General features: G+C 39.2%; 1 protein-coding gene across 1 annotated transcript; it reads left to right on the top strand.

Moving 5' to 3' along the window:
* The first annotated feature begins 641 nt into the window (after positions 1–641).
* Positions 642–14,454, top strand: LOC145229573 (sushi, von Willebrand factor type A, EGF and pentraxin domain-containing protein 1-like). Its single transcript, XM_080094923.1, has 49 exons — positions 642–803; positions 866–1,110; positions 1,181–1,331; positions 1,405–1,587; positions 1,679–1,873; positions 1,971–2,171; positions 2,310–2,525; positions 2,590–2,781; positions 2,844–2,909; positions 2,978–3,080; positions 3,151–3,329; positions 3,398–3,579; positions 3,657–3,819; positions 3,899–4,024; positions 4,096–4,287; positions 4,410–4,586; positions 4,702–4,805; positions 4,871–5,033; positions 5,170–5,286; positions 5,402–5,583; positions 6,257–6,392; positions 6,457–6,563; positions 6,747–6,928; positions 6,984–7,027; positions 7,214–7,421; positions 7,537–7,630; positions 7,750–7,903; positions 8,041–8,226; positions 8,463–8,648; positions 8,803–8,985; positions 9,060–9,245; positions 9,315–9,500; positions 9,562–9,747; positions 9,815–9,991; positions 10,069–10,254; positions 10,320–10,505; positions 10,567–10,755; positions 10,891–11,085; positions 11,178–11,363; positions 11,434–11,616; positions 11,673–11,849; positions 12,063–12,248; positions 12,325–12,501; positions 12,567–12,752; positions 12,821–12,943; positions 13,009–13,166; positions 13,236–13,390; positions 13,463–13,578; positions 13,668–14,454. Exons 1-49 carry the CDS (start codon positions 779–781, stop codon positions 13,688–13,690), a joined length of 7,803 nt encoding a protein of 2,600 aa, XP_079951049.1. The 5' UTR covers positions 642–778; the 3' UTR covers positions 13,691–14,454.
* The last annotated feature ends 205 nt before the right edge of the window (positions 14,455–14,659 follow it).

Below are 14,659 nucleotides of genomic sequence, written 5' to 3' on the forward strand. Positions count from 1 at the left end.
TTGTCTTAAAACTGAGGATTCAAACGAGTGGAGAAAGAGAAAATTTTATGGGTTAGAGACGAGGCCAGTTTAAACGTAGACTGTCTAGATTTGTAGATTTCTTAAAATCAGGATGTTTTTTTGGATGTGTTGAAAACGTAAAACAGTTTTAATTAAATATATTTTACCTTCGCTTTTGTGAGTTCGAAAAGCATTTATTTGACACAGTTGAGAATGTCTGAACAATTGTTTGCCCACACTTAATTGAAATTGCGTATTCGATGATTAGAGATGCAACATAAATCTTAATCAACCCTCTATGTACTGCAAGCTAACCAGACAGCAACACGTTATGTCGTTCGGGCATCGTAAAACCACCCTAAGCAATTCTATTCTAAATGATTAGAATACTTCTCATAGCATAATCGCCCTACCGAGCCATGTTTAGCGGCTTCATCGAAACGATGAGTCTGTTTGCATGTAGACGCTCGTTATATTCGTCGCACTGAGAAAAGAATCGTTAACACACGGTTGTAAAAATAATGACATAAAGGTACTACCTTCTTACTTGTGGCAGGGTCAAGGGTTAGACTATATGAAAAAGGTGACTTTGTCACTTGTTCCTATATAAGAGCTTGATTAACGGTGGAAGACATCAGAGCAAGCACAGCCTTGCAATGCAACCAACAGGTAACTGGTAAAACTAAATCATATTGTAACTTAATATTTTTAGGAGGCAGCTACTGCATTCTTATACTTGTTAAAGATAGGTCGGTTATATCGACATTTCTGCAACGTCATGATGAACTCGGGTAATCGATCAGGTACACTTTTGCATGCTATAGCTTAAATGTTTTCGCAATTCAAACCAAATTTTATTTGTTAGGTGCTCGATATCCTCTTCAGGCATTTTTGTCTCTTCTGTTACCCATTGCGGTGTTTTCGAATTCCATTCTTTTCTCGCGGGTTGGCTCCCCGTCCACCAACTTGCAGTGTTTTTCGTGCCATAATGCCCGCAGCAACGAAGAATGCAATCGCAACTTGGTAACATGCCAAGCTAACCAGCAATCCTGCCAAACTGAGATTCGTGTGTGGAGCACCAAAGACATATTTGAAGTGAAAATCAGCAAGGTAATATTTCATATTTCTCATCATCTCTTTCATTGTAAGTTACCTATTTCAATACACAAATGATTTCCAGGGATGCAAGCAAACTCACGCTTGTCTCAACAACGAGAAACAAAACTACAGACCAGCTTGGCCGATCACTCAATGCAACAGTGTTGGAAACACACCCCTGTCCGTGTGCCGACATTGCTGCGCAACACCTGGCTGCAATGGGGATATGGACCGTAAGTTCAATGGAAGCAAAGTCTGTCATAAGGCAAGAAAACATATAAAAACGCAAATTATATCAAAATGTAGAACGAACTTGCACGCCACTGGAAGTTCCACAAAACGGCAAATCCTTCTGCTCGTACAACCAGGAGTTCAAGACCGAAGTGTGCGATTTCGAATGCAACAAATGTTACAAACTGGTGGGACCAGAGCGACGAATGTGCATGGACGAAAACATTTGGTCTGGAGACGAAGCGCAATGTGCCTACGGTAAGTCGAGCATTATTTCGCTATCCCATGAGAAAATACACGTTAACTTGCATCTCTGTATAAACGCAACAACAATGCACATAATTTACAGACCCGGATTGCGATGTATGCGACATTAAGATGACTCTTCCTCCTAAAAATGGAGTTGTGTCTTGCTCCAGTCTCAATCAGTTTGGCTCGAGATGTTCGTTTGTCTGCTCAGAAGGTTACGATATTTTCGGACAAAAGGCAGTGGATTGTGAATCTTCCAACAAAGAGTGGACTTTTTCCAAGCCACGCTGCTTATGTACGAACGAGTATTGTGGTATTTGTTTGTTAGGAACTAGTAAAGTGTATCCAAGTAAACATAGCAAGTTTATGATTTGCTAACACTTTATGTTTAGTGGCAGAGAAAACACAAGTTGTTGATTGCTTGGAACTCTCACTGGAGAACGGAAAAGTGACGTGTTCAAGTCCAGATACGCCAGTCATCAATACCGCGTGCAACTTAAATTGCAATACATGTTACCGACTGGTTGGCGCTTCCAGCCGAACTTGTCTCGAAGGTGGAGTTTGGTCAGGTGCCGAAACTACTTGCGTTTACGGTAAGGGAATACCCACACAGTCGCGATTATTGTATGAAAATTGTTGCAGACTTACATTATTTAACATTTTTGACCATGGTGCTTTGTCCGATCATAGATCAGGTCAAGTCACGACATCGTATGCTTTAAAATTTGTAGATCCGATGTCAGATATTAACTGTCCAGCCTCTTACTGTGACGCTGAAATGCTGGTAGACCCAGATTACGGAAGCATGACATGTTCAGAGGGCGCTCGACTTGGATCACGATGCGAGTTCTCGTGCCAGGATGGCTATGAAGTGGTTGGAAGCGAAGTTACAACTTGTATCAGCGACACCAGGCTCTGGGATCAAGATAAGCCAACCTGCAGACTTAGTAAGCTAGTTCCCAATAGTTACAAAGCGGAATCTTGCAGAGTTTAAGTTTACGTATATTTTAGTGATTTGCGATCCTCTTCCTCCTCCCGTAATCTTCCTTGACAGTGGAGTTTCATCTTGTACTAAAGACAACCAAGTCGGGTCAGTTTGCTCATTCTCCTGTGACGAAGGCTACACTTTGCAAGGAAGCGATCAACTTCTGTGCGATTTGGACACCAGGGCATGGCTGGGCGATTTACCTTATTGCAAACAAGGTCAGTTAACTCCCGAATGAAACATACAATGTGATGGATATTTAGAGCTTGTAACCTTTTAGATTGTCACTCCCTTGCTGTTCCTTCGATCGATGAGACCAACTGCGAATGCAGAACTGGCTTTGAAGGTTCGTTACGTACTTCCAAATAATTGTTTTAAAAAGTTGCTCAAATACTCACATGCTTTGTAACTTAGGTGACGGTTACAACTTCTGCGGGGATATTGACGAATGTACGTTTTCGTTGTTGAGCCAATGTCACGAACAAGCTTCTTGCCAAAACACAATTGGATCCTTCGAGTAAGGACTCATAAAACATAGATTAACTTATTAAGCTTCGTGCCATTAACTTGTTCCCATGTGCGTTAAGCTGCTCTTGTCTACCCGGTTACCGAGGAAACGGTTTTAGCTGTATTGATATCGATGAATGCGTCGAAGGCTTGGATGACTGCTCACCATCTGATGAAGGCGGCGTTTGCGTTAATTTACCTGGGACATTTACTTGTACTTGTGCGTCGGAATATACTGGTAATGGAAGAAACTGCACTGGTAAGCATTGTTGGTATGGGTTGCATCAAATCGTAAGCTTGTTACAGTAACAGTAAATTTCGCAACAGAAATCGATCTTCCATGTCCACGACACGATCTCCTTGATGGTCTCTACTGCTTCAAATACTTGGTTGTTGATCCTGAACACCCATCATTCACAGCATCCGACGCCTGTGCCAATATCGAAAGCGGCCATCCAGCTCAAATTAGGACCAAAGAGGAATACGACACTCTCAATGCAATTCTGCTGGTACATCCCAACATACCATAAATTTCCACGTACTTCATACATTATTATGCGATTACCATTGAATGTTATATTTCTAGAACAAATTAATTCCCGAAAATGATGTAACCACTGTTGTTCTGGGACCCTGGATTGGTTTGGACGATCGCTACCAACCAGGTGTTCTTCGCTGGAGAGACGGGTCTATTCTTTCACCATACGACTACCAGAAATGGGGAGCTAAACAGCCAAGCATTCGGCCTGGTTCGTTTAAGCTGAAATTCATGATTTTGCCACAAAGCATCTCGTTATCGAAGCATTCTTGTCAACTTTTTTGTTGTAGGTGATGGTCAACGTTGTGTACACTTGGTATCCGATCCTGGACGTTTTGGAACGCGTGACTTTCAATGGGTAGACTTGCAATGCAACGAATTTGCCAGATACGTTTGTGACAGCGAAAAGTCGATTGGTAATAATAAATAAAATTTTCTTTGAGTAAATATCCTTCGGTGCTCTCCTAAACCATTGTTTTTACTACAGAACAAATCAGTCTTTGCCAGCCAGCTTTGGCCGGATTACCTAATGGCAATGTGAGCTGCACTGATGGTTGGAGAAACGGTTCAAGCTGTACTTTCACCTGCCAACCTGGGTTTACATTGTTGGGACCGTCTGATACTGTTAGCTGTGTGGCACCTTACATGGCATGGGATAACATTCTACCTGTCTGTGTTGGTGAGTAAAAATTCTTTCTTTCAGGCAAGATTTTTTGTTTTTTTGCTTTCTACGGTGTCTAAACTTTGAACACTCAAGATTAGGAATTCCTAATTTTTAAGCACCTCTGCGTTGCTTTGTAGAATCTGTTTGTCCCCCTATTGTTGCACCAAGTGGTGGTTCAGTGAAGTGCAGCGACGACCACAAAGTTGGATCAGTGTGCCACTACTCGTGTCACGACGGCTTCGAACTCTCTGGAAATGAACAAGTGACTTGCATGAACGATTTAGATTGGAACGGAAGAAAACCTTGCTGTTTGGGTAATTGACACAACGTAACATCAACACCACACGTTATTTAGAAAATAGATAAAAAGATTTAAATGAATTTTTTTAGTGAATAACTGTTGTGTAAACCGACAATTGTTATTTTTAGATCAATGTCCACCAAAGGCAAAACTAAATCTTGTGTTTGTTATCGATCGATCCAGCAGCATTGGAGCAACAAACTTTGAAACAATCGTTTCTTTTGTCGAGGCCGTAAGTGGAAACATTTTTATGTGAGAAACAACAAATGTGGTTTGTTTAATTCCTTTGTGATATAGATGTACAGCTCTTTCGTCATTTCCCCCGAATTCACTCAAGTCTCTCTGGTCGGTTTTGATTCCACTGTTTTTGTTCCAAATGGTGAAAGATGGCACGTGTCAGAAGAGTCTTTGGGTCAAGCACTCCAGCTTCTAACTTACACTGGCAAAGGAACACTTGCAGGTACAAATTTCCAAAATGTTTATTTCGAAAGATAGCTCAGTTCATTGTGTGTGTGTGTGTGTGTGTGTGTTTTGCACACTGATAATTTTAAAACAAACGAACTGGATGTTTCATGTGTTACCCTGTTTTCCTGAAGGACAAGCTCTAAACTTCGTCGCTCAAAACTTAATGGGATTGCGAAGCGATGAAGGAGTTCCGACCGTAGTTATTGTTCTTACTGACGGAAACGCGAAGGACGATCTACGAAATAACGGTAATTTTGAACAATGCTACAACATTAAGATGTTAATATTACAAACGCAATGTCTTGTGGGCCATGTAAATCGCCTTTCATATTTTTAAACCTGTTTGCATTTGTATTTTTTTAGCGGAACTGCTTCGGAAAACCAACGCGCATGTTATCGCAATTGGTATTACTGGCTCGCACTTGCAAGATCTCAGTTTGATCGCTTCAAAACCTATCAAAGACAACACTTACAGTTTGGCTGACGTAGCTGACATCAATGATGTTGTCGGCAACGTGGCAGAAAAAGTTTGCAGCGTTCAGTGTTAAACCTTTCCTAAAATTCCTTCATGTAAATTTTAACCTACAAGCACTTGTACATAGTAGATTTTATGGTGTTGCGTCAATTTTTTGTTTGTTTTGTTCTATCAATAAACCATGCAGATTGATGTTATTTTATTTTCGTGCACATTGAACAGTAGAAAAAGAGCTTGAAAACTTAATCTGGTTGCAAATCCACATAAGCATCAGTCTTAACTGAAAGGTTTACACTTTCATAACTCAAACACATGAAGGTAAGAAATTTAAAAGAAGCTTGTTATAATCGACAACAAAATACCTCACAATACTTAAGTTGTGGGTCATACTCCACAAACGTGACACAAACAAAATCACTCGGTCTAAGTTATTCATAGTTCAGCGTAGGTACCAAAACAAACTATGTGCATAGATACCAAGTGATTTAATTACCCAATAAATTTAATTACCCCGTGAACACTTGCAGCCAGAGACGGTAGGGACACTCTAAAACGCCATTACCTTTTACCGGCGCTCCAAAAACCGATTAGAAACAGAACGCGACCCACCGCTACGCACTTATTAATTTACTTTCCCTTCCCAATATAGCAGCATGGCGTTCGTATTCCGGAAATCCCGAAGTACATGCCTGATTATTATACTAAGCATGGGCGTTATGCAATCAACTGGGTACTTGTGCTAGCACTTGAAGTCAAGTCTACTTCGCCTTACGATTTTCTCAATGATCAGAATTTATAAAACCTCCAAAGGCACGGGACCGTATTCGATGCGGGATTTTGGCATGTCACACCCTCTTGGTATTTGTTTATTGTGCGCAGGTAGGTGTAAATTAGTTTGTGGTTAATACGAGTTTCAGAAGTTATGATGAGTTTTTGTGTGCAGTTTTATTATGGACCTCAGCGTGTGCAATGAAATGCTACACTTGTTCGGGGGCATCAAGTAACGATGAATGCAACCAACAGGGATTAGTTGAATGTCCAGAAAGCGAGGTGCTGTTGCTAGATAATTGGTAGAACTATTTGAAAGGAAATAGTAACTGTCATTTAAAAATCAGCTCAGTTATGGTGTTTGTTTTGTATTTCATAAAATGCCGTGTTTAAAAGTTTGTGATGAATGTTACTAATATGCAGAAATACGATATATATATGATTGCAATGTTAAACGCATTTTAGAATTGGTGTCAGACCGAAATTCGCACCCGTGTAAGCAACGGAAACGAGAAACCGATGATGACAATAAGAAAAGGATGCAAGCAATCAACGGCATGCTTAAACAACGTCGCACAAAACAATAAAACGAGTTGGCCATCGACACAGTGTAACCACGATCTTGATTCGCCTCTATCAGTTTGCAGGTAAATAAAATGCTGATATTGATGTGAGCCTTTGGGGAAAAAATATTCTTTTTAGGTATTGCTGTTCGGACAGTGAAGGCTGCAATGAAGGACTGACAGGTAATAACATTAGATTTCTTTAATAATCAGAATCTATTGGTTGGTGGTAAACTAAGTTTAGACTCGAGTGCAAAATTTATCACTTTTATCGGCGGTCTATAGTTGGTACTTTGCAGTCAACATGTACGATCATTCGCAATTGAACGGAAATTGGAGGATTATATTTGTTTTTCGGTGAACTTTAAGATCACGACTGTGGGGAGATTATACCACCACGAAACGCCGAATACGATTGCGAACCAGACAACAGATATTTCTCCTCGCAATGTTCGTTGAAGTGTCGACCTGGATTTCGAAAAACGCAGCCAACCCCTCCAGTCGAAAAAACTTGTAGTAAAAACGGATCGTGGTCGATGACAAAAGAAGACCCGGGAGCAGATGTTCAAGATTTTTCGTAAGTAACTTCGGTTAGTTAACATAGTTTGGTTATCAAGTAATATGACACTTCATTTTTGTTGCTTTATTTGACTGAAAGTATTGCTGTGAGACAATTTGGTCTTTGTTCAAAGGTGCGTTTGGGATGGAACCAACGAAGTCGGTTATCCTTACTGTCCACTACCAGTTGCTCCCAAAAACTCGAATTTAAACTGTACACTAAGCAAGGTGAATTTGGTTTTAGAGTCAGTAATTGTATTTGGCGCTGAACAGAGTTATTTCGATAGTCAAAGTTTGTGTAGATTTTTCGAATTCTACCATAAAACGCAAGTTGTTTTACTATTCAGTGTTTTGATGTGGATTGTGATGTTGGGACGGAATGCGAACTGACTTGTGACAAAGGTTTTCAACACAAAAACCGGTCTAAGATCATTTGCACCCAAACTGACGTACTTACTGATGCATCGTGGAACATTTCTCCTTCCAGCTTGGATTGTGTTTGTGGGTTACGACTTTTTTTGTAGTCTTGTCGCAAGTTAGATCACATGTACATTTTAACTCATTATAAATACAAAATGTATACGATATCATGATTACTAGAGCTGTAGTTTAGAGTTTGTAAATATGTTTGGCAATAGCCACTTTTGCAGCTACTGAATGTTCCAAGTTGACTGTCCCGAAGTGGGGTGGAATGAATTGCACCGGATCCGGGATTTCTGACATGTGTAATATCTATTGTTTGGACGGATTTTACTACAACGGGTCAAGTTCGCGTCAGTGCCAAGAAGATGGGACATGGTCTGGATTACCCGGTGTCTGTGAAAGTGCGTTACTGGTCAAAAGTTTATTTGATTACGATTTTAAAATAAAACATACAATCTGAAAAATAACGATGATAAGTTTACACTTTGAAGCGTTGTTAAGGTTGCATTGCCAATTCATACTCTTTTTTTGGATGAAATTATAACTTTACATTATTTTATCAAATTAAAAATAATTGCGCTATTTTTTATCCTTTACTTGGTTGATAAAAATGTCAAATGTCATCATTTTTTTGCAGACGTTACATGTCCAGAAATACGATTTCCTCAAAACGGTTTCGTGAATTGTTACAAGTATCAATCGTTCTTCGGAATTGAACACTTTTGTATCGTCGAGTGTGAGTATGGATACGAAGCAATGGGACCTGTTCTGTATTCATGTCTTCCGGATGGTACTTGGTCAGCATCGAACACTACTTGTGAAGGTTTAAATTAATTTTACCTATAATTTGACTTATTCTCGAATATATGTTTCATGTTTTTATATATTTGGTCTTGCTGAATATTTAGTTTAACACAAATAAGATTTTTTTGCGAAAATTCGAGCAGAAAAAATGTTAACACATTATTTTGCAACAGCAATAAAATGCCCCGAGTTGGATAATCCTTTGTATGGAGTGGTTACGTGTAACGATTTAATTGGTCCAAATGCGGTTGGAAGTGAATGTACAACAACATGTAATGAAGGAGCGTATCTTTATGGCGATCAAGTCATCGGTTGTCAGGACTATGGATTTTGGAATGGAAGCTCAACTTGCAATAGTAAGATAGCGTTTGTGACATTTTTATTTACCTTAGTTGGTGAAAAATCATGCAATTATTTGTTTTGTTTAAAGTTTATGAATGTCCGCAACTAACCAGCCCTCAGAATGGAATTTTGGAATGCGTGGGACCATTTGGACCATTTTCATATTTAGCAACTTGCGACATTATTTGCGATTCTGGCTACACTCTTGTTGGTTCATCTTCGAAAAGATGCCTTAACAATGGTTCTTGGTCAAAAGGAGAATTCAAATGCATAGGTTTGCATAAATTTAGATTTAAACTATTTTCGTCCCAACTTTCAGTTTAATAATACTTTTGTTTCACAGCTGTCGTTTGTCCACAACTTTCAGCACCATCCTATGGGTCTCTCAGTTGTAGTGAAGAGAAAAGCAATTTCAGTAGTGGAAGTGTGTGTAATGTATCATGTCAGCATGGAGCAACCTTGGTGGGCAGCAAGCAACGATATTGCCAAGGAGATGGATCGTGGGGTGGGGAAAAACCTTCCTGCGAAAGTAAATCTATTTTATTAACATATTTATTTTAAGATGTTCATTTATGACGTATATTTTACAGTTGTTCAGTGTCCAGCATTAACTGCACCCGTTAATGGAAGTACAAATTGTAATGGCCCATTTGGGGCAAAAAGTTATGATGCATTTTGTGATGTTTCGTGTGAACAAGGCTTCGAACTTGTTGGGTCAATAAAAAGATCGTGCCTTTCTGACGGATCCTGGTCTGGAGATGCAGGATTTTGCAGAGGTTGAACCAAATATATTAATTATTTAATAATCTCTGGTTTAATGTATAAAAATGTGAATTATTTTAGAATGGCAGTGTAATGATATCGGAAATGTTACCAACGGATACGTGTTTTGCGACAAAGGTTTGTCCTTTTCATCAACATGTACTTTTGAATGCGAGAAACAGTTTCAACTAGTTGGTGATTCAGTCATACAGTGCCTAGCAAACAGGTCTTGGTCACATGTAAAGCCTTATTGTTCAGGTTAGTGGGTTCACCGATAGTTTTATGATGCTGCACTTACTACACAGAACCCAGTGTTAAGGAGATTTATTTTACAGAGATCACTTGCGTTGGTTTGCAATCGCCACGTAACGGAATAATGGAATGCATTTTGCTGGGTGAAGATTTCGTGACAAACAGCACCTGTCAGTTTGCATGTGATCAAGGGTACAAACTGGTTGGATCGACTGCCACGTTTTGCCTGGAAACAGGAATGTGGTCAAACCAAGAACCATTTTGTGAACGTAATAAGATGTAACAATGGTTTTCAAAGTTACGATATAGTTTTAACGCTTTTTTTCTTTTTCAGCTGTTGTTTGTCCTCAACTGCCAACCCCGTTATACGGCTCGATAACTTGTACTGGACGATATGGTAGTTATGCATACGGAACTGCATGCAATGTGTCATGCAACCTTGGGACCAATTTACTTGGCAGCGAGTCGAGATATTGTCGGGAAAACGGATCATGGAGTGGCGTAAAGTCTTCTTGTGAAAGTAATTAATATAAATACATAACAAAGTCAAACATTGATTTACTGTTGTGCATTGTTTGCAGTTGAAAGGTGCCCTGAGCTGACTGCGCCACTAAACGGTATCATGGATTGTGCGGGAGGACAATTTGGAAATAGAAGTTATGATACGGTTTGCAATTTCACTTGCAACGCGGATTTTGAACTGATTGGCTCAAGGGCAAGATCTTGTCTTTCAAATAGAAGTTGGTCTGGTGACGAAGGAATTTGCAAAAGTAATAACGCAGAGTAAATTTGTTAAGTTATTAGAAGTTATGGGTAAAGACGGCGTATGCAGAAAATTACTTTGTTGGCAGCCATTAACCAAATCGTAATTTGCTTTTAATCGAATTTAACTATTCGTTTTCCAGAGATCACCTGCGAAAGTCTTGCAGAATTGCGTTATGGCTATTACGAGTGCGATTTAAACCGTACGATACAAGGGAATTATTTCGTCGGGTCGGTGTGTAAACCAAAATGCGAATCGGGATATCTTGCGTTGAACGGCACGGACAGGATTTGTCAAAATACATCCATGTGGTCTGGGTATTCCGGCGTATGTCAACGTAAGTTCTTACATAACGAGTTTTTCTACGAAAAGGTTTTATGGCTGATTACAAAGACAATCATTTGACATTTTTCAAACTTGGCTTTGCAGAGACCACGTGTGTTGATTTGCAATCGCCGCGCAACGGTATAATGGATTGTATTTTACTGGACAAAGATTTTACTGTAAACAGTTCTTGTCACTTTGCTTGCGACTCCGGTTATAGGCTTATAGGACCAAGTGCAACGTTTTGTCTGGATTCCGGCCTGTGGTCTAACCCAAATCCTTTTTGTGAACGTAAGATACATCACTTCTTCTTTTTAATCCTGTAAAACTTAACTTTGAACTTGTTGTTGCTTTATTTTAGGCATTGTTTGTCCAAGTTTAGTTCCTCCCAACAACGGCAAAATGTCCTGCGTTGGGAATATTGAATTTGGCGTCAGTTTGGGCTGTATTTTCACGTGCGAATCAAGTTACGTTCTAAACGGATCGAACTATCTTACATGCACAGATAATGGGACATGGAGCAAACCAACGCCGACATGCAAACGTAATTAATTAGTTTTTGTTAATAAAGCAAAGAAATACAAAAAAATCAATTTTCAGGTGGAGTCTGTTCTGTGCCAGATGTACCAACACACGGATCAATTTCGTGCGACAAGGATGTTAATTACAATTCAACTTGTACTTACAAGTGTGACGCTGGTTATGAAATAATTGGTTCAAATACAAATACATGCGATTTGACTGGAATCTGGATAAATTCACCGCCCTCTTGTTCATGTGAGTCCCGACCCTTGTGTTTTGGGTGGCATTGACATTAAAGAACCAAAAATTATACGGTAGAGATTCTCTACTTTTTGTCTGAATTACCATTTTTTACGTGTGCCACCTGTGCTTTTCTATGCAAACTAATCTCACAAGGCTGTTACAGGAATTAAAAAAACATGTCACATTATCCTTTGGGAAAAATACCCATTTTTTGTTTTTATTCAGCCATCACTTGTGCCGCTCTACAAGCTCCAACACACGGACTGATGGAATGTGATTTTCTTGACGTGGCGTTTGACGTCAATAGCACTTGTCGATTTTCGTGCGATTTCGGATATTTGCTAAATGGAACTGCAACAAGCGTTTGCATGCACACAGGAATGTGGTCCAAGGATAAACCTTCCTGTACACGTGAGTGGCACAAAACCAATCCGTTTTCTGTAGGTGGCGAAAGCAATTGTGCTATATAAAATCCGTATTGTTTTAGCGGTCACCTGCCCTGCTTTGACCCTTCCAACTGGAGCGGCTGTTTATTGTGATGATGAATTTAGATTGAATTCCACCTGCACATTTACATGCGATGAAGGTTATGTTAAAAATGGATCGGAAACATTGAACTGCGTTGAAAACGGTTACTGGAACGGAACAGCTCCTACGTGTCAAAGTACAGTAATAAGGAGTGCTGATATTAAGCATTACACCTAATCTGTTTTTGTTTTGTTGAAATAGGAGTTGAGTGTCTAGCTTTGGAAAATCCACAACACGGGACGGTTTCGTGTGACAACAAGACTTCAAATTTGTACACCAACACATCATGTTATTATTCTTGCAACGAGGGTTATTTTTTACGTAACCACGACACGAATGTGTGTGAAAATAACGGTTCTTGGACGCACGTTACCCCAAGTTGTAGCCGTAAGTATCTTGCCATAACAGCGTATTTCCGTGCTCCAAACAAATTTGTAACAGCAAATGTTTAACAGAAAATTGCACATGGCACTGGACCGTGTGGGGCAACTGCACTCACCGCAACATTAAGCAAAGAAAAGCTGTTTTGGTATATCCCAACAACAATTGCCCTGTTCCTGCCCTCGTTGAAGAACAAGGTTAGACTCACACAACTTTTTCATATTGACAACTTTTTGCATTAAATAGGTTTTTCATTTTACAGACTGTTGTGAAAGCAAGTTTTTGGTCGACTCTGATCTTGGTATTTGCTATAAATTTCATTGCGATGAGCTGGATTGGCAAAATGCAGTGGACTCGTGCTTGTCACAAAACGGAAATTTAATCAAGATCACAAGTTTCAAGCAGCACAACTTTCTAAGGGTACGTGACTGTGCTTTGTGAAAATGCGATGTACTTTAGTTGTTTCTAACATTTTCTTCTTTTTGAAAGGCGTTTATGCGCCAATCGGGCCTGGGAGCGCATTGGATAGGACTAACAGATAAGGATAGAGAGTCGGAATTCAAGTGGAGCGACGGTTCCATACTGGGTTCCTACCAACAGTGGTTTTTACGCATTCAAGGAAATCATCAACCCGACAACTATAGGTGAATATTGAAGTCAACGCGGATTGAAGTGAAAAGTACGCAAAGAAATTACTTACATTTCCACCTTTTCAGAAACGAAGACTGCGTAAAAATGACCCCAGGATGGAAAACAATTGGATATAATACCAGTGACTACGATTGGAATGATTCAGATTGTAATTCGAAAGGCCAATATATTTGTCAAATACGTGAGTTTTTGATGTGATAATTTCAAAACAGTTAGTGTATCAGATTCACGCTAGAGGTCGGATCCACAAAAATCAATTGTTTTTGACAGCTTGCAATGGCGAGATCAGATGATGGTAGAAGGAATGATGGCAAAATCTAACATAAAAAAGTAGCAGTACTGCAGTCTCATGAACGGAAGTTGACCCTCCGACATTTTTGTTTTGAGCAATGCTACCTTGTACTGATAAGTGGGGAGTGGCTACGTATTAAAACGACTGTAGATGTACAGAGTCCCAGTTTTGCACTGAAATTGTCGATTTTGCAACTCCATTTATTACTGTTTGCCGAAACCGTTGCATTTGCATCGGTATTAAACACTGTGTCAAACGTTTTTTTATTGCTGGAACATGCGAAAAACTAAACCGCAGATTTTTGCATTGGCCTAATTATAAATCGTCTGTGTATTGTTATTTTTATGCTTCAAATATGTCAATAAAACGTTTTTTTATTATGACACAAATTGGGTGACAACACATTCGGATGTTATGACGTCATCACAACGTGCTGAAATATTTCACTTCAACGAAAAGTTTATAAGTTAGTTTACTTCGTTGAAGAGTTAAATTTAAAAGTCAATTTACTTTTCCCGCAACAACATGTAGGAATATATTCAGATACTTTGGCAGTTGGTAACATTACAGACAATACTCTTACTTATGTTATTGTGTTTGTGAATATATTCAGATACCAAAGGCAGTTGGTAACATTACAGACAATACTCTTACTTATGTTATTGTGTTTGTGATATTTTACTATTACCGCAGTATTAATATTATTCTGCACGAACAATTGCGTTATTTGGTTACTTGTGATGAAATAAAGAAGCATTGCTCCGGCTTTTATGGTCTTTGCGGCCTTTCTGAAGCGTCATTCCTAAAAGTTTATCCGGCTCGCAGTCAAAAAAGTTACCAAACAAAGGCTGACCAAAATGAAATATACTGTTAACGTTTATAGGTATATAAGTACAATAACTGTCAACGTTTTATTAAAAATTATGATTACAAATTAATTTGTCGATATTATTTGTAAAAATGTCTCTGT

This window comes from Phallusia mammillata, chromosome 5, assembly GCF_965637545.1.
Source record: "Phallusia mammillata chromosome 5, kaPhaMamm4.hap1.1, whole genome shotgun sequence".
Taxonomy (NCBI): Eukaryota; Metazoa; Chordata; class Ascidiacea; order Phlebobranchia; family Ascidiidae; genus Phallusia; species Phallusia mammillata.

What these genes read in the sequence shown, in the direction of transcription:
- LOC145229573 (XM_080094923.1), top strand. Translation starts at nt 779, where the DNA reads ATGATGAACTCGGGTAATCGATCAG. An exon ending in TTCCAAGCCACGCTGCTTAT is followed by an intron (nt 1,874 to 1,970) that starts GTACGAACGAGT and finishes CTTTATGTTTAG; the next exon opens with TGGCAGAGAAAACACAAGTT. An exon ending in TAAGCCAACCTGCAGACTTA is followed by an intron (nt 2,526 to 2,589) that starts GTAAGCTAGTTC and finishes CGTATATTTTAG; the next exon opens with TGATTTGCGATCCTCTTCCT.